General features: G+C 42.7%; 1 protein-coding gene across 3 annotated transcripts in view; it reads left to right on the top strand.

Moving 5' to 3' along the window:
- Window positions 1-1,866: 1,866 nt before the first annotated feature.
- The window catches only part of DHRS7B (dehydrogenase/reductase 7B), a 39,034-nt gene continuing 22,499 nt past the window's right edge, over window positions 1,867-18,401 (top strand). The window contains exon 1 of one of the 3 annotated variants that reach the window (XM_049874791.1): window positions 1,867-1,913. In XM_049874791.1, coding sequence (XP_049730748.1) covers window positions 1,882-1,913 — 32 coding nt within the window. In that variant the 5' untranslated portion in view covers window positions 1,867-1,881. The other 2 variants (XM_049874794.1, XM_049874792.1) reach the window with 2 other exon arrangements.

Raw genomic sequence — 18,401 nt, 5'->3', positions numbered from 1 at the left:
AGGCTACTAGCCAAAAGGTCAGCAGTTCAAATCCACCAGCCACTCCTTGGAAACCCTGTGGGGCAGGTGAGTTGGAATTGACTTGATGGCAATCGGTTTGGTTTTGATTTTAGAGTCATTATTATCTAAAAATTTTGTCTCCTAGGCTGCCCCCTTCCTTATCCTTTGGCTAGGGAGAGCAGAATTTTCTCTGGGCTTTTTTTTTTTTTTTCCTGTGCCTGTTGGTGTTTCCAGGTTGTCAGCTTTTCAAGTACCTAGTCTGGGATAAAACCCCAAAATGCCATTGCTGTCGAGTCAATTCTGACTCATAGTCATAGACTTATAGTGACCCTATAAGACAGAGTAGAACCGCACCACGATGCTTCCAAGGCTGTAAAACTTTATGGATGCAGACTGCTACAACTTTCTCCCACAGAGCGACTGTCAACCTTTTGGTTAGCAGCTGAGACCTTTAACCACTGTGCCACCAGGCTCCACCTTACTTGGGGTAAAACTAGGTCCTTTAACCCATAGGTTGTTACCAAGATACTACACTTTCTTAACTGACAAACAGCTATCTAGATTTTACAGAAGAGTGGAGATATGCCAGGAGGGTAAAAAAAACTTCTGTGAAAATGGCAGAGGAAAACATTTTGAACATACTATTTGGAAATGTAACTAGCATTTAGGTAAAAACAAAAATTCCCCTATTTTTCCAGATTTTGTGGATATCTGAAAGGGCTTCCACAATATATTAATTGACTAAAGTGAATAAAAGCAAGGTACAGAGCACTGTTACAGTAAGCTACTGTTTGTGCAACAAAGCCAGGGGTAGGAGTGGATGCTGGATATATACATAAGTACTTGTTTATGCGTCAGATCGCTGTGGAAGGACACACACAGCTAATAGCACCGTTACCTGGGAGGAGGGGAAGAAGGGTGAACTGGGAGATTTTTCAACTTATACACTTTTGCCATCTTTTGGTTTTTGAACAAAGATAATTCTCCCAAGTTTGTCTCTCACTATTCTCTTTCCATGCTTGCTCTTCTACCATTTCAGGCCTTTTCTTTTTCTTATTGTTTATAAGAATTATTTACATAAACAAAACCAAATCCATTGCCGTCAAGTGGATTCTGACTCTTAGTGACTCTGAATAAAAGTCATGAATGTATCCAAAAGATATATGTATTGCAGGTATCTTCTTCATTCTATTGCTTGTCTTTTCACTCCCTTATCGGTGCCTCTCTACACCGTAAATTTAACAACGCCCCATTTATCAGTCTTTTCTTTTACGCTTCCTAGTTTTCCTCTCCTGCTAAAAAGTATTTTCCTATTCCATGGTCATGACAGTGTTTTGCTATCTTATCTTCTAGAAGTTGTACCTTTCACATTTAGGTGTACGATTCGTCTAGAGTTGATTTTTTTATGAAGTAGAAGGCAAGGTCCATTTTTCCCCAAACGACATTCAATTGATCTACCACTATTTATTGACAAGAACTTTTCTCATAGCAGTACAGCGGCTCTTTTGGGGAGGCAAAAAAAAAAAAAAAAAAAAAAACTGACCACATACGTGTGGGTCTATTTCTGGTCTTTCTCTTCCACTGATCTGTTTGTCTCTCTTTGAGCCAATATTACACAGTTTTAATTACTATTGCTTTATAATGAGTCTTGATAATTGTAGCATAAATACTCCAACTTAGTTCTTTCCCGAGAGTGCGCGGAACCCAAACCACAAGCTTCCAAGTTTTCCCCCGGACGACGAAGGACAGGAACTTTGGCAGGAGGATCCCGCTCCGACCTTGCGCTTTGAGAGGCGCTCGCCCGACGTACACGCACAGTCTACCTCTCTGGGATTGGACGGACCCGTGCGAGGGGGCTTACGTCACTTCCGAGGCGGGAGGATGAAGTTGCCTACGCACTCTCCCGCAGCCAGGTAGGTCTGGAGAGGAAGGAACCTCGGTGGAGAAGGGGACAGCGTCTGGCCCAGAGCGGAAGCGCGCGGAGGTGTCCAGACTCGGGTGAGGGCAGAGAGCCGGGTGTAGAGCCCGAGAGGAGGCTGCGGACCCCAAGGGATGACCGGGCCCCCAGGCTGGCTTCCCGGACCTTCGGCGCCCGGACTCTGTCGGTGGGGCGGATGGGAGGTCGAGGCGGCCGCGGGTTTTCCCGAGGAGGACTCCGCCCAGGCACGTGCATACATTAGAGTCATGGCTCTGCCACCTGGTTGCCGAGACCGCGCGTGTCACTGTGTTTCCGGGATTGGAAATAGGTGTCCCGCCCACGGCTCGGAGAGGCTGATATATGTGAAAGGACACCGCGCTCCGAATGGTCTTCACTTGTTGCCAGTTTATGTCCCTGATTCTGCAAGGGCGGGTGGGGAGTCCGGTACGTGCGCAGGTGGTGTCATCACGGGCCAGCGCCAGAGGCTGAGGGCGCCTTAGCCTAGCGCCACGGTTAGAGTTAGCAAAAGAGATCCCATTTTTCAGAAGGGCAGAGAGGGTAATGGCTTTTTTAAGCACCGGGGGAATGGCTGTTTTAGATATCTTACTCTTCAAATCCTTGCTCAACCACTTTCAGGTGTTCGACTTTGGGCAAATGTCTTAAACTCTTATCGCCTGTTTCCTCAGCTGTAACTCCGGGCATAATACTCCTATTCATAAGGTTGTTACGAAGCATAAAGGAGATTGAGCATGGAAGGTACTCAGTGTCTGACACAGAGTAGGTACTTAGTAGACGGTACCTTTTTGAGTTCCCAAACTTTTGGTATGGTGATACGAGTATTCAGATGATATTTTTGAAATAACTTCATATATATGTTTAATGTGGGGTTTTTTTAATTATGTTTAATGAGCATAATAATTGTTACTCTTAGTGGAATTGCCAGGAAGTGCTTTTTACATTTCCCAGCAGGCATGGAGGAAGTCACAGATGGTAAAAGGGATATTTAGTTTGGTGATTAAAGAGTTAGGATTAGCAAAAAGATTCAGTTTCTCAGAAGGGAAGAGAGGGAAACAAACTTTTGAGCACCCGCTGGAATGGCTGTTTTAGGTATTTTTCTTCTCCTCACCACAATAAAGTGGGTTGCATCACCATATTTTTTCAGAAGAGGTTAGTGAGGCTGAGATTACACACAGCACCTAAGTGGAGGAGGCAGGCTCTTAGACCCAGGCCTCCCTGCAAAACCTATGTTCATGCTAGTACAGGGACTGATTTCGAAAAGGTCCTTGTTGAAGAGGAACTTTGAAGGGCAATCTGAAGCCATTCCATGACATGACTTTCCAGCATACAAGAGTCACCAGCTTTTTCCTAAGATATTTCTTCTGAGGCTTATGATGGGAGTGGAGATGGAAGGAAGCGGTAGGGTCATGATTTGACCTTGGGGAGGGGTGACCAGTAAGACTGACGAAAAAACCAAACTCATTGCTGTCAAGTCGGTTCCGACTCAGAGCAGCCCTATGGGACAGAGTAGAACTGCCCCATAGAGTTTCCAAGGAGTGCCTGGTGGATTCGAAACTGCTGACCTCTTGGATAGCAGCCATGGCTCTTAACCACTATGCCACCAGGGTTTCCAGTAAGACTGACAGTGCTCATTTTTTCTGGGATTTCCCAGGATGACATTCTGCTACCCTGAAAAGCAACATGGTGAGGATTTCAGGTTAGCAGTTGACTAAAGCTTATGTAGCACTATCAGGGTTTGCTTTAAATGAAGGAATCGTAAAAATGGAAATAAGTTGTGTTTTGCTGAGTTCAGCTTTTTAGGAGACAGAGGACCACTTGTTACAATTCTTTTTTTCCTTTGCGACATTTGGAGACTCTTTGATATCATACATTTTATTCTAATACATAACCTAATGGGGGAGGTGGAGAAGGGAGTTCTTCTATTTTCAGGTTCTGAAAAAACACATCCTTGGAAAGGATCTTTGTTGTAGTGTCCCCCTCTCCCTGTACCTGCTGAGTTGTAGAATTGATTGGGATCTGGTGGAAATACTAAAACAATGGTTACCAACCAAACAAGTTGCTGTTGAGTCTATTCCGACTCATGGTGACTCCATGCGTGTCAGAGTAGAGCTGTGCTCCATAGGGTTTTCAGCCAGATCGCTATACCTTTCATCCATGGTGCCTCTGGGCAGACTCGAGCATCCAACCTTTGGGTTAGCTACTAAGCTCGTTAACTGCCCCACCCAGGGACCCCAAAACAATAGTTACCATATGCTAATTTTATGGTATACACTGTGATTTGATAAATATTAACTATCTAAGAGGGAAGTACTGTTTTAGTTCCAGTTTTACAGATGAAGAAATTGAGGCTCAGAGGTGAAACAACGTGTCCAACATTGGAAAATCTAAGGGAGGAACAAAGTAGTTAAAGGGGGTGTATTAGGGATTGTAGAGTGCACCAGGAGAGGGAGAATGACACTGGGGTGGTAGGGAACACAGGAGCAAAGGGTGCATTTATCAGTGAGGCATGGAGCTTCCTATTGGGAGGGAAGGACATTGGTGTTAAAGGCAAAAGCCTGTTGCTTTATCTGAATGTCCTGGGCCAAGGGCAGGATGGCTGGACTGAGGTGCTGTAGATTTTGAAGCTCAGTCCTGGAACCCTGCTGCCTTGAAGTCACGGATTCCTGATGTGCTTCGCTTTGAGAGAAGCCGGTACTGCACACGAGAATGTGCAAACCAGACAAATTAAAGCATATGGTTATTTTACATTCAGAAAGATCCTTGACTTTATGAACAGATCTGCCTCAGGGTTACTGTATATAATAAATTCCTGTAGTGTACTTAAAATGTTCGTTTTATTCAAATTTGCAACAGTGTGTTTGCCTGAAGGGAGCTATGTTTGTGCTCTAACCAAGAGGGCATGAAATGTGCCGTCCCTAACACACATACTCCCTTTTACTCCATTTTTTAATAATAGTGAATATTCATTGAGTATTTGTTATGTGCCAGGCATTTTGCTATAAGTACCTTACGGGATTATTCAGTCATTACAATAACCTTGTAAAGTGGGGACTGTTATCTTCCTTTATAGGGAAAGAAGTGGGCTCAGAAATGGTGTCTTAGTCATATAGTGCTGCTATAACAGAAATACCACAAGTGAATGGTTTTAACAAAGAGAAGTTTATTCTCTCACAGTCCAATGGGTTAGAAGTCTGAATTCAGGGTGCCAGCTCCAAGGGAAGGCTTTCTCTGTCAGCTCTGGAGGCAGGTCCTTGTCAGCAGTCTTCCCTTGGTCTGGGAGCATCTCAGCACAGGAACCCCAGGTCCAAAGGATGTGCTCTACTCCTGGCGCTGCTTTCTTGGTGGTATGAGGTTCCCATGTCTCTCTGCTCACCCCTCTCTTGTATCTCAGAAGAGATTGGCTTAAGATAACTACATAATCTTGTAAACTTCATTGGTATAATTGTTGCTAATCCATTTTATTACATCATAGTGACAGGATTTACAACATATAGGGAAATCACATCAGAGGATAAAATGGTAGACAATCATACAAGGGAGTCATGGTCTAGCCAAGCTGATAGATATTTTTGGGCGACACAATTCAGTCCAGGACAGGTGGTAAGAAATTTGTTCAAAGGCACATAGCTAATAAGGGTAGAGCCAATTCCATGTCATCCAAACCCAATGCTTATCTATATAGTTCATCCACTCATTCATTCACTTAGGTATTTATTGAACACCTCCTATGTTCCAGCAGTGTTCTATGTGCTGGGGATAAAATGATGACCAAAATTGGCTCAGCCCCTGTCCTCAAGTTGCTTCTAAGTCTTGCAAGGGAGTAGACAATAAATAAATAATTACAAAATGAATAATAATTATAGTTGTGATACATGCTGTGGAGAACTGGATAGAGGGTGCTTTGAGATATTTAATGGGGTAACTTGGCAGGGAGAAGGAGTGCAGAGAGACAGGGAAGGCTTTTTGAGGAAATGATATTTAGCTGAGACCTGAAGGACCGAGTTGGAGTTAAACTGGGCAAAGAGATGGAAGAAGAGCTTCCAGGGAGAGGGAAAGGCATGTGTGAAGCAGTGGTTAAGCATTTGGCTGCTAACCTAAAGGTTGGCAGTTTGACTCCACCAGCCACTCCTTGGAAACCCTATGGGGCAGTTTTACTCTGTCCTGTGGAGTCGCTATGAGTTGAAATTGACTCGATGGCAACAGGTTTTTTTTTTTTTGGTATCTTGCAATTACTGAAAGAAAGCTCACTGGCCAAAGGGCAGAGGATGTTGAGAAGCCAGATTCAAAATGCAGGTAGCAGTCCTGTTCTATCCTGACAGCAATGCTGTTGCCCAGTCTTGGTTTATTTGCTTCTCTGAACGGACCTATTTTTCAGATCTGTCTTGGAGCCCAGCCTCGTGTCTTTAAACATGTGGTTAGACATGTGGTTGCCATAGGAGGGGGTTGGAGGTGAGAAGAGGGATAAATACCTACATGTGAGACTTAATGATGTTTGGTAATTTGTACTGCAAAGCTAAGTAGACATGGAGTGCCAACACTATATTTCATCCTGTTTGCCTCTGGTTTGCAAATTGACGTAGCAAACATTTTTGGCCCAACTGTGGCCCAGGTCCTGTGTCAGCCACCTAGGATACAAGCATGTGTAAGACCCGCTCACTTTCCCTCCATCATGCGTGTACTTTAGTTAATGCCTTATCTGCCTTGTTTTATCAATGTTATTTTTCAATATGTGTTTATCTGGCATCTAATAAGCGTTGGACGCTGCTGGGGACTCATAGCCACCCTATAGGACAGAGTGGAACTGTCCCATGGGGTTTCCAAGGAGCAGCTGGTGGGTTTGAACTGCCAAACTTTTGGTTAGCAGCCAAGTTCTTAACCACTGTGCCACCCAGGCTCTACTAAGAATATTAAAAAACCCATCACTGTTGAGTCGATTCCGACTCACGGCAACCCTAAAGGCAGAGTAGAACTGCCCCGTAGGGTTTCCAAGGAGTGCCAGATGGATTCGAACTGCCGACCTTTTGGTTAGCAGTCGTAGCTCTTAACCACTATGCCACCAGGGTTTCCACTGAGGATATAGTAGTAAGCAAATAGACGTGTTCTCTGTCCTCAGGGAGCTTATGCAAGTATACAGTTAAAGCCTTGAAGGAGAAGCCCAGGGAGTTGTGACCGTGTATGTGTAATAAGGGGACTCACTCTGTTCTGGGATGGCTTCCTGAGGAAGTGATACTTAAGCTGAAAGCCGAAGGATGAGTAGAAGTTACCAAGGTGAAGACAGCGTTCCAGATGCATGTGCGTGAAGTCCTGCGGCCCAAGGGAGTCTGGTGCAGGACCAGAAGGCCAGCTGGGACTAGCAGACAGAGAGGGCGCGAGCGAACTGGTGATGAGATTAGAGAGGCAGGCAGGGTTCTGACCATGCAGGCCTCAAAGGCCATGGCAAGGATTTGGGGCATTATCCTAAGAATGGTGGTAGCTTTGAAGAGTTTCAGACAAGGGAGTAACGTGATCAGATCTGTGTATCAAAGGTCATTCTCTGGCTCCTTGGTGGAGAGAGATTGATGGATTTAAGGGATATTTAGGAGGTAGGCTCAACAGGGTTTATAGGTGATAGGTTGGGTGTGGGGTAAGAAGGGAGAGGCAGGTGTCAAGGCCAAATTTTAGCATTCTGGCTTGTGCATCTGAGATAGGAGGGTGTGAGTACAGTTTTATATAAAGTATCTTTGGAATAATCCAAATAGAGGTGTCACAAAGGCAATTACATATGAGAATCCGGCATTTTTGGCCCCTAGGAGGCTCTTGTCAGAAAAATGCCATTATTTTGCCATCAAGGCAGGGAAAGTGGCAGTGAGATGGCCCAGCCAAGTACAGGGTGTAGAATGTTCTCTAAATTTATGTTGGGGAAAAATTAAGAATAAAAAATGAAACCTAGGAAATCTTCCCACAAATGTAGAAAAGAGAGAAAACAGTTCTATTATTGAATAAGCGTTTGACCAGACTTTGATATGAATCACAGGTAATCTGCTAATGAGATTACAATGGCTGAAAGAAGCCCCACTCATGTTACATAGCTGAGCAGATACTCACCGTTACATAATTCAAGAGCAATGGTAATTTGTCCACATGTAACAGGACTTGACAGCACCGTTTGCTATACAGACTTTCACAGTTCACCCTAAATTAGGGTGGCCATCTGTACTAGTTAACTGTCTTTATCTGAAAGAAAAATGAAACTTCTCCTATTTCCATTGCCAAACAAGTAGTTACTGTTTGGATCCAGGTGCCTGGGCTGAACATCCTTGGTGACGGGGAGATAGGATGGCTACATTGTAATGCTGGCAAGAGGCCTTTAAAAAGATTTACATCCATATCAAAGGGAACCAGGAAGAATTTACAAATACTAGGGTTTTCAAAGATATGCCCTAAGAAGAGAGAGGGCAACAGGGAAAAGTCAATTTTAAAACTTTTTGTACACTTCCAGTACAATAAAACGCTCAGCCTGGGGATTATTCTGGAGGCTATTTATTGTAAGTGAGGTCTGTGTAGTTTAGTGTGGTTAGTGTGCCCTCAAGTGGCCAAACCCAGCCCACAAATTCTTGTACATTGATTTAAAGGAAAGTGTCACCAGTAGGATTTACTTAAAATCCTGCAGTTTTCCAGCCAAAACCCTTGTCCTTGGAAATTAACCCTTCCGGGGTTTCTCTGGTCCTTCTTGGTGTCATTAATGCCGTTTCTCCTTCCCACTCAGTTCTACACATAGGAGAGCTTTGTTTGGTAGATAATGTGATGATTTTAATGTAAAAATGAACTGTCAGTTAATCTGTTTCAGAAACCCGTAGCATGAGGATGAAAATTGAGATTGAGTATTGAATTTGGAAGCTTCTTGCCACCCATCAAGGTAGGAAATTCAGCAGAATTCTGTGGATTCTACCTGAGCTCTCCCTACCAGCTTCTAAAGTTCATAGTAATCTGAGACCTGGCAGCTAAACTGTTTCGCAGAGGGAGAGGTCTGCTGATGGTAGCTGATTTGATTGAACATTGCTTACTGCTAATCTGAAGCTTGCTTGCTATGGTTCGCTCTTGTTTTATTAGGTAAGGTCATGTTTTTATTCGGAACAGTAAGTTTTGAAGGGGGAATGTAAATTTTTCCAGGTTTATATGAGCAGTACTTATCAGTCTTTAAATCAGCAATTTATATTAGGAAGAGGGAACACTGGCGGTACAGCGGTTAGGTGCTCAGCCACTAATCAGGAAGTTGGTAGTTTGAACCACCAGCTGCTCTGTGGGAGAAAGATGGGGCAGTCTGCTTCCATAAAGATTACAGCCTCAGAGACCCTATGGGGCAGTTCTGTTCTGTCCTATAGGGTTGCTGTGAGTCAGAATCGACTCTATGGCAGTGGATTTTTTTTTTTTTTTTTTTAGTATGAAGAAGCTACTCTTCAAAATTGTCAATGAATATGGCATTACAATCCAGATTGGCTTAAAGTGTTCGCTAAGCAGAATCAAGGAAATTGTGTTGAGTTTCTGTTACGCAGTTAGCTTGTTTATATTCAGCCATATATATAAGCAATGACTATAAAATGCATAGGGTCGCCATAAGTTGGAATTAACTCAATGGCAGCTAATAACAACAGCAATGTGTGTGTATTCGTTATGTATTGTGCTGTTGTGTGCTGTCAAGTTGATTCTGACTTACAGTGACTCTACATAACAAAGAACTGCCGCATAGAGTTTCCTAGGCTCTAATCTTTGTGGGAGTATGTCATGGACTGAATCGTGTCCCCCCAAAAAAGCCATGATTCCCAGTATTGTGTGATTGTGCACCATTTTGTTATCTGATGTGATTTTCCTGTATGTTGTAAATACTAGCTCTATGTTTTTTTTTTTTTTTATGATGTTAATGAGGCAGGATTAGAGGCAGTTATGTTAATTAGGCATGATTCAATCTACAAGATTAGGTTGTGTCTTAAGCCAGTCTCTTTTGAGATATAAAAGAGAGAAGCAAGGAGAGAGCCATGAGGGACTTCATACCACCAAGAAAGCAGTGCCAGGAGTAGAGTGCATCCTTTGGACTTGAGGTTCCTGCACAGAGGAATTCCTAAACCAGGGGAAGATTGTTGACAAGGAGCTTTCCCCGGAGCTGACAGAGATATAAAGCCTTCTTCTAGACCTGGCGCCCTTGAATTTGGACTGTGAGAGAATAAATTTCTCTTTGTTAAAGCCATCCACTTGTATTATTTCTGTTATAGTAGCACTAGATAACTAAGACAGAACATATTGCTGGGTCTTTTCTCCTGCAGTGCCAATGGTGGATTTGAACTTTCAACCTTCTGGTTAGCAGCCGTGTGCTTAACCATTGTGCCACCGTGGCACCTAGTTATGTATTAGCTTCTTTATATTCTATATTCTATGCAATATATATTGCATAGAAGCCTTTTTATTCTGTTTGGATGGTTGGAATTGAGTCTAGAGATCTACTCGTTGCCTAGACAGTATTAGAATCTCTCTTATTTAAGACTCCATTTAAAAGATTAAAAAACTTTTTTTCATGGCCCTCTAAGAATGTGGGCTTTACAGGGTGGCCCATGATGGATGCTTAGACACACTATAACATCCCCCTACAACAAAGACTTGAGAAACCAAGTGAAACAGATATAGATGACAACCTAGGAACCCCTAGCATCAAATGGAAGGCTTAAGAATTAGACAGCACCTAGTGGAAGGAGATACTGAGAGAAAACACTGGATGAGGAGATTTGCAGATTGTCAGCACCCAGCCAGCCGGCCTGGTGCAGCGTTGCACTCTTGAAGCAAGGCAGACAGCATCCTTGGGTTAGAAGCACAGGGAGACAGTGGCACAGAATGCACAACAGGAGACAGATACGGTGTAAACAAACCAGGAATGAAACAAGGTGAGCAGGACTTGAGCTAGAACTAAAAAGGGAAAGTACAGGAAGGTGGGTCAGGAGCTCCAGTGATCCTGGTGACAGAACAGGGAGGGAGGCAGCAAGTAGGGACAGGACTACTCAGCAGTGGTGTTGCCTGACCACTTGGACAGGAAATGCTCACTGAATAGTAAAACCATAGACTGACAACTAGAAACACTCCACCCAGCCAAACTCTGTGCAGCTCCCACCACCTCGCATTTAATCAGGGCAAACCCCAGTTGCCTGGTGTGGGATACCAGGAGCATACCCACACCCAGCAACAGTTAGGCGAGCTCACCATGCTCCTTGCCCAGTGACCGGTGGGTGGTACGTTCGTGCGCTGCTCCCCCACCAGTTACCAGTGGTGTGCTCCAGCACCTCCCACCTGATAGCTGGAGGCACGTTACCGTGCTGCCCCCCAGGTACCAGTGGTACCCTCCAGTGCTGAATGCCCAGCAGCCTGTGCCAGGCTTCCCCATATCACCCATCCAGCAACTGGTAGTGAGCTCATATAACCCCTGCCAGGTGAACAGGGATGCACTCGGTAACCAGTGGGTGTGCTCACTGTGCCCACCACCCGGTGACCAACAGAAGTGTTAACCATGCCCACCACCAGGCAACTGGCAGAAATGCTTCCCGGACCCCCATCACTTGACAGGAAAGCACATCTCCTTACCGTCAGTTGCTCCATACATCCTGACAGGTGCCACCCATGCCCCAGCCCAATGATGAGCAGGTGATCTCTGTGCCCTCACCCAACAACCGCCTGGCTGTAATGCCACCCATCCCACACCCTCACAGTTTCCGTAGGCTGACTGCACAAGCACTGAGACTCCTGAATCTCACCCCAACTACTGAGACACCAATTCATGCAGAGGGCCTGTCCTGCCCATTTGCGTAGCATTGCCTCCCCGTCGCTACAAAGATGCCCTTCTCTGCTCTCCAGCAGACGCATGAACTGCTAGCATCAACCCAGAAGGAACACATGGTCCCATAAGAGTTGTGGGTGGACCCTGGTCACCCAGTACTTGCCACCTCACATCAGGGAATGGACCTGCTTTCTCATCTCCACTGAATCTTGTCAGGGAAGACATACATGCCTAACGACAGAGGACTCACATGTAGGTGTGACCAACCCACTACACCCACTAGTGTTAGGAAATGACACCCAGCTAACTGGCACCACCAAAGTCATTCATAGACCAGTACTACAAAACAACAACAATTAAAATAGTACAAAGGAAGAAAGACATTCTAAAAAGAAACAGAAGAAGCAAAGCTAATATATCAAAACAAAACAAACAAAAAAATTAGGACCAAACAAACATACAATCACTAAAGAAATATGTAAATAGATAAAAGAATGCATTAATGCCTTGAGACAGTAGACAATAACAAATCATGTGAAGAAACAGGATAAGATGGCTCAAACAAGTGAGCAGAATAAAGGCACAGAAGACCTTCCTGAGGTAGAACTGATAATAGAACTATTTGAAAAGGAATTCAAAAGACTTAGGATCCTTAAAGAATTCAAGAGACTTATTTTCAGGATCCTTAAAAAGGTCGGAAACCCTGGTGGCGTAGTGGTTAAGAGCTATGTCTGCTAACCAAAAGGCTGGCAATTCAAATCCACCAGGTGCTCCTTGGAAACTCTATGGGGCAGTCCTCCTATGTCTTATAGGGTTACTATGAGTCGGAATTGACTTGACGGCACAGGTTTTTTTTTTTTTTTTTTTTTTGGTTTAAAGAGGTCAAGGAAAACACACACACACACACACACACAAAAAACCTAGAAGAGTTTAGGAAAAGAAGAACAAAGTGACAAACTCAATACACAAATAGAAACCATACAAAAACAACAACTAGAAATTCAGAAGCTTCACAATAAAACACCAGAAATAGACAATGGAAGGACACAGAAGTAGAATTGCATCGATGGAAGAAAGAATCGGCAAAATAGAGGACAAATCCATACTCGTTTCTTTGAGGAGCAATCAGAAAAAAGACTGAAGAAAAATGAAGAAAGCCTAGGGTTGTGTGTGGCACCATAAAGAAGAAGAATAATTTACACATAATAGGAATATCAGAGGAGAGGAGAGAAAGGTGCAGAGAGAATTTTGAAAATATAATGGCATAAAATTTCATAAGTATCATGAAACACGAGAAGGTTTCCATCCAAGATGCTCAACGAACCCTTACAGGATAGACACCAAAAAAAAAAAAAAAATTCACCAAGACATATCATAATCAAATTTTCCAAAACCAAAGACAAAGAATTTTGAGAGCAGCTCATGAAAAGCAAAATATCACTTACAAAGGGGTATCAATAAGACTAAACACTGATTTCTCATCAGAAACCATGCAGGCAAAAAGGCAATGGGATGACATATACAAAGTCTCGAAAGAAAAGAATTATCAACCAAGATTAATATATCCAGCAAAATTGTCTTTCAAAAAATGAGGGTGAAACTAGGACACCCCCAGATAAGTAAAAATTAAGGGAATTTGTAACCACTGGACCAGCCTTACAAGAAATACTAAATGGAGTCCTTCAGACAGAGAACCAATGACATCAGGCAACAACCTGAGATGAAGACACACAATAGCATCACCCAGATACCAAGCCAGGTAAAGATGCCACAAAAGAACAATAAAGCTGTAAAACTGATCAAAGGGAACCAGAGATGTTAAACTGTAAACGACAACTTCAAAACAAAAGGGGGGTAAAGGATGTAGTTACAGAACTTCCATATGTAGAGGAAGTCAAGGCAATTGCAAGATACAACAGACTGTTTTAAACATAGGAGGATAAAGGTAAACTTCAGGGTAACCACAAAGAAAATTAATAAATCTATTCACCAATATGAAGAGGAAGAAAATCAGAAAGACTCAGTACACACAAAACAACAATAACAAATGATAGGGAAAGAAAATCCATTTACAAAAATACCTCAGCACAGAAAATTAAGAGGAACAAAGAAACCGTTGGGCACCACAAAATAAAATAACAAAATGGTAGCAATGAGTTCATACCTGTTGATAATTACATTGAATGTAAGTGGATTAAATCCACCAGTCCAAAGGCAGAGAGTGGCAGAATGGATAAAACATGACCCATCAACATGTTGCCCTACAGGAGACACACCTAAGACACAAAGACATAGATGGGTTAAAAATATAAAGGGTGAAAAAAAAATATACCAAGCAAACTAACTGAAAGAGAGCAGGAATGGCAATAATAATTTCTGGCAAGATAGAATGTAAGTCAAAATTCATTTTAAGAGACAAAAAAAGAGTATAATGATTAAAGGGTCAATTCACCAGGAACACACGACAGTAATAAATATTTATGCACCCAATGCCAATGCTCCAAGATACATAGAACAAACTGACAAAATTGAAAAGAGAAATAGACAGTTCTACAATAATAGTAGGAGATGTTAACAGTTCCAACGGTGGACAGAAGAGCTAGAAAGAAAATAAAGAGACTGAAAATCTAAGAAACACGATCAACTCGACCTCACAGACATATGCAGAACATAACCATCCAACAACAGCGTGATATATGTCCTTCTCCAGCGCACATGGAACATTCTCTAGACCAGAGCAAGCCTCAGTAAATTTAAAAAGATTGGAATTATACAAAACAACTTCTTTGACCACAAAGCTATAAAACTAGAAATCAATAATACGAAGAACAAGGAAAATTAATTAAATACGTGGAAACTATGTACACATCACTAAAACTATTGGGTCATATAAGAAATCAAAAGTGAAATTAAACAGAATCAAATGAGAATGAAAACACAACATAACAAAAGCTTTGAGACGCAGCAAAGGAATTACTCAGAGGGAAATTTATAGCAATAAATGTGTACATTAAAAAAGAAGAAACGTCCAAAATCAATAGCTTATCCTGACACCTCAAACAGGTAGAAAAGGAAGAGCAAAAGAAAACTGTCTTAGTCATCTAGTGCTGGCTTAACAGAAGTACCACAAGTGGATGGCTTTAACAGAGACACTTATTTTCTCACAGTAAAGTAGGCTAAAAGTCCAGATTCAGGGTGTCAACTCCAGGGGACAGCTTTCTGTCTCTTGGCTCTGGAGGAAGATTCTTTGTCACCAATCTTCCTCTATTCAAGGAGCTTCTCAGGCCCAGGGACGCCAGGTCCAAAGGATGCGCCTGCTCCCGGTGCTGCTTTCTTACTGGTGTGAGGTCCCGAACTCTCTGCTTGTTTTCCTTTCTCTCTCTTGAGAGAGAAAAGGTGGTGCAGGCCATACCCCAGGGGAACTCCCTTTACATTGGATCAGGGATGTGACCTGGGTAAGGGTTTTACAATCCCGTCCTAATCCTCTTTAAAATAAAATTACAATCACAAAATGGAAGACAGCCACACAATACTGGAAATTATGGCCCAGCCAAATTGATACACACGTTTTTGAGGGGATGTAATTCATGACAAAAGCCACATCTACCGGAGGAAAGGAAATAATAAAAAGTCAGAGCAGAAATAATGGAATAGAAAACAGAAAAACAATAGAATCAACAAGACTTAAAGTTGGTTCTTTGAGAGAATCAATAAAACTGACAAACCACTGGCCAAACTGAAAGGAAAAGAATGAGAAGATGCAAATAATCAAAATAAGAAATGAAAAGGGTGACATTACATTGGATCCAACTGAGATAAAGGGGATCAGAACAGAATATTATGAAAAATTGTACTCTAACAAACTTAAAAACCTAGAAGAAATGGACAAATCTCTAGAAACACACTGCCTACCTAAACTAACACAAATGTTGTTAGGTGCCGTTGAGTCAATTCCGACTCATAGCGACCGTATGTACAACAGAATGAAACATTGCCCGGCCCTGTGCCATCCTCACAGTTGTTGTTATGCTTGTGCCCATTATTGCAGCCACAGTGTCAATTCATCTTGTTGAGGATCTTCCTCTTTTTCTCTGACCCTCTACTTTACCAAGCATGATATCCTCCAGGGCACAAGTAGATGTTAGGAAATCTAAATAGGCCCATAATTAAAGAAGAGATTGAAAATGCCATAAAAAAAAAAAAACTCCCAACCAAAAAAGACCCCAGCCCAGATGCTTCACTAGAGAATTCTACCAAACATTCAAAGAAGAATTGACACCAGCTCAACTTAAACTCCTCTAGAATGTAGAAAAGGAAGCTGTTCATTCTGTGAAACCAGCATAACCCTTATACCTAAGCCAGGTAAAAGAATGACATGATTATCTTAATTGATGTAGAAAAGGCATTTGATAAAATCCAACACCCTTTCCTGATTAAAAACTCTCAGCAAAATAGAAATAGAAGGGAGATTCCTGAGCACAATTAATGGCATTTTTTTTTTTTTTTATGTATGAGTCGGAACCAATTCAACAGCAGTGGGTTTGGTTTGGATTTTATGCACAACCAACTGCCAACATTATTTTCAACGGAGAAAGACTGAGATCTTCGCTCCTGAGAGTGGGAACGAGACAAGGATGCCCATTATCACCACTCTTATTCAATACTGTACTGGAAGTTCTAGCCAGAGCAATAAGGCAAGAAAGGGAAAAAGAGGGTATCCAAATTGGAAAAGAGGAAGTAAAAGCTCTCCCTATTTATAGATGACATGATCCAATACATAGAAAACCCCAGATATTCTACAAGAAAGGTACTAGAGCCAATAGAAGGGTGCAGCAGAGTGGCAGGGTACAAGACCAATACACAGAAATCAGTTGGGTTCCTTTACACCAACAAGAACTCTGAAAAGGAAATCAAGAAAACAATACCATTCCCAAAAGTCCCCAAAAGGATAAAATACCTAGGAATAAACCTAACCAGGGATGTAAAAGACCTATAGAAGGAAAACTATAGAACACTATTACAAGAAACAAAGAGACCTACATAAATAGAAGAATATTCCTTGCTCATGGATGGGAAGACTTAACGTTGTGAAAATGTCAGTACTTCCCAAAGTGATCTATAAATATAATGTCTCGATCCCAAACTCAACACCGTTCTTAACTGAAATGGAAAAACTACTCACCAACTTTATATAGAAAGGAAAGAGACCCCAATAGCAAAAGCAGTATTGAAGAAGAACAAAGTAGGAGGCCTCATACATCCCGATCTCAAAACATACTACTGAAAAAAAAAAAAAAAAAAAATTGCCATCGAGTTGATTCCAACTCACAGTGACCCTATAGGACAGGGTAGAACGGCCCCATAAGGTTTCCAAGGAGTGCCTGGTGGATTCGAACTGCAGACCTTTTGGTTAGCAGCTGAACGCTTAACCACTGCGTCACTGGGGCTCCTGGTATTGCCAGCATATATGGGGTGGGACAGAAGGTAGCTGTCACTACAAGGGTCTGCAGGTGAATCCTTGTCCTCAGGAGGAGCCAGCCATTGTTTGGAGCAGGAAGTGAAGGGGATCTTTAGAACAGAGAGAGAGGATGCAGGGAATTTTTCTTAGGACAGACCAAGAGAGCCACAGGGTTTCAGAATATGAGGAGGTAGGGCAATGGGTGGTATCCCAGGAGACTTGGGCTTCCTGTGGTGTGATAATTTGTCCCAGTGGTTCCTAGGCAGACATGTGTGCTGGGGAAGCGGTAGGGGAGGACACTTGCTGGGAGCATGTAGGGGAATGGGGCTTCTGCCTGACTCCTGCTGGCAGAGGCTGGTGGAGAGGCAGGTCCTACCCTTATCATCAGATGGAGGCTGCTAAGTGGCCATGTCACCCCTAGGATGGATGACTGCAGACCTTCAGGGGCTCTCACAGGTTAGTCCCTGTTAGAATCGTCAGAGAGGGGCATTCAGGGGTCAGACTCCCAGGCCTTACCTTCTTGTGTCAGTGATTGTAAAGATCAGGCTAGGCCCTGCAGCTGCGTTCTGAGTACATTGAACACCATGCTCTGAGCCAGCTCATTCATAAAATATATCAGGCGTCGAGGCTGGGAACACTCTTACAGGAGGACCACTTGGAGTCCAGATCAAGAAACCCCCACCATGCTGCCCCACGTAGATGCCACTTTAGCTTGACATGTTCCCTGGGTATCCTTAGTGTATAAGTAGGTTGTAGTCACTTACTGGCTAATGGTATTATACGGGGGTCGTACTTCTAGTGGAAATTATATCACTTTTCCAGCCTCAGTTGAGCAAAGTTGAGTATCAAGATGTATGGAAATGCTCAAAGAGAACACAAAAGTGAAAAGTATAGTGTGGTGCACTCCGTGTCCCCACCAAGCAGCTTCACCAACCGTCCACGTTTGCCGTACTGGAAGAAGAGAAACTTAAATCTTGCATTTCAAACTAACTCATAAATTTTATTTTTAAAATTTGTTTACTTTCACCTCATTCAGTGGCTCAGCTTATTAAAGGTTACACGACCAGAAAACAGCCTTGTTATAGAACAGTGTATATTGACTTCCTAGGTTAAATGTATTTTTAAAAGGCAGTCCTTATGGCTGAACACACACGGGTAATAAATGTGTTAAGTTTAAGTTTTGTTTTTTTTTTTTAAATACAGACTTCTGAGTT

Source organism: Elephas maximus, chromosome 2 (genome assembly GCF_024166365.1).
Source record: "Elephas maximus indicus isolate mEleMax1 chromosome 2, mEleMax1 primary haplotype, whole genome shotgun sequence".
Taxonomy (NCBI): Eukaryota; Metazoa; Chordata; class Mammalia; order Proboscidea; family Elephantidae; genus Elephas; species Elephas maximus.
The sequence above is the reverse complement of the archived record's forward strand: the minus strand, read 5'-3'. Positions and strand labels throughout refer to the sequence as shown.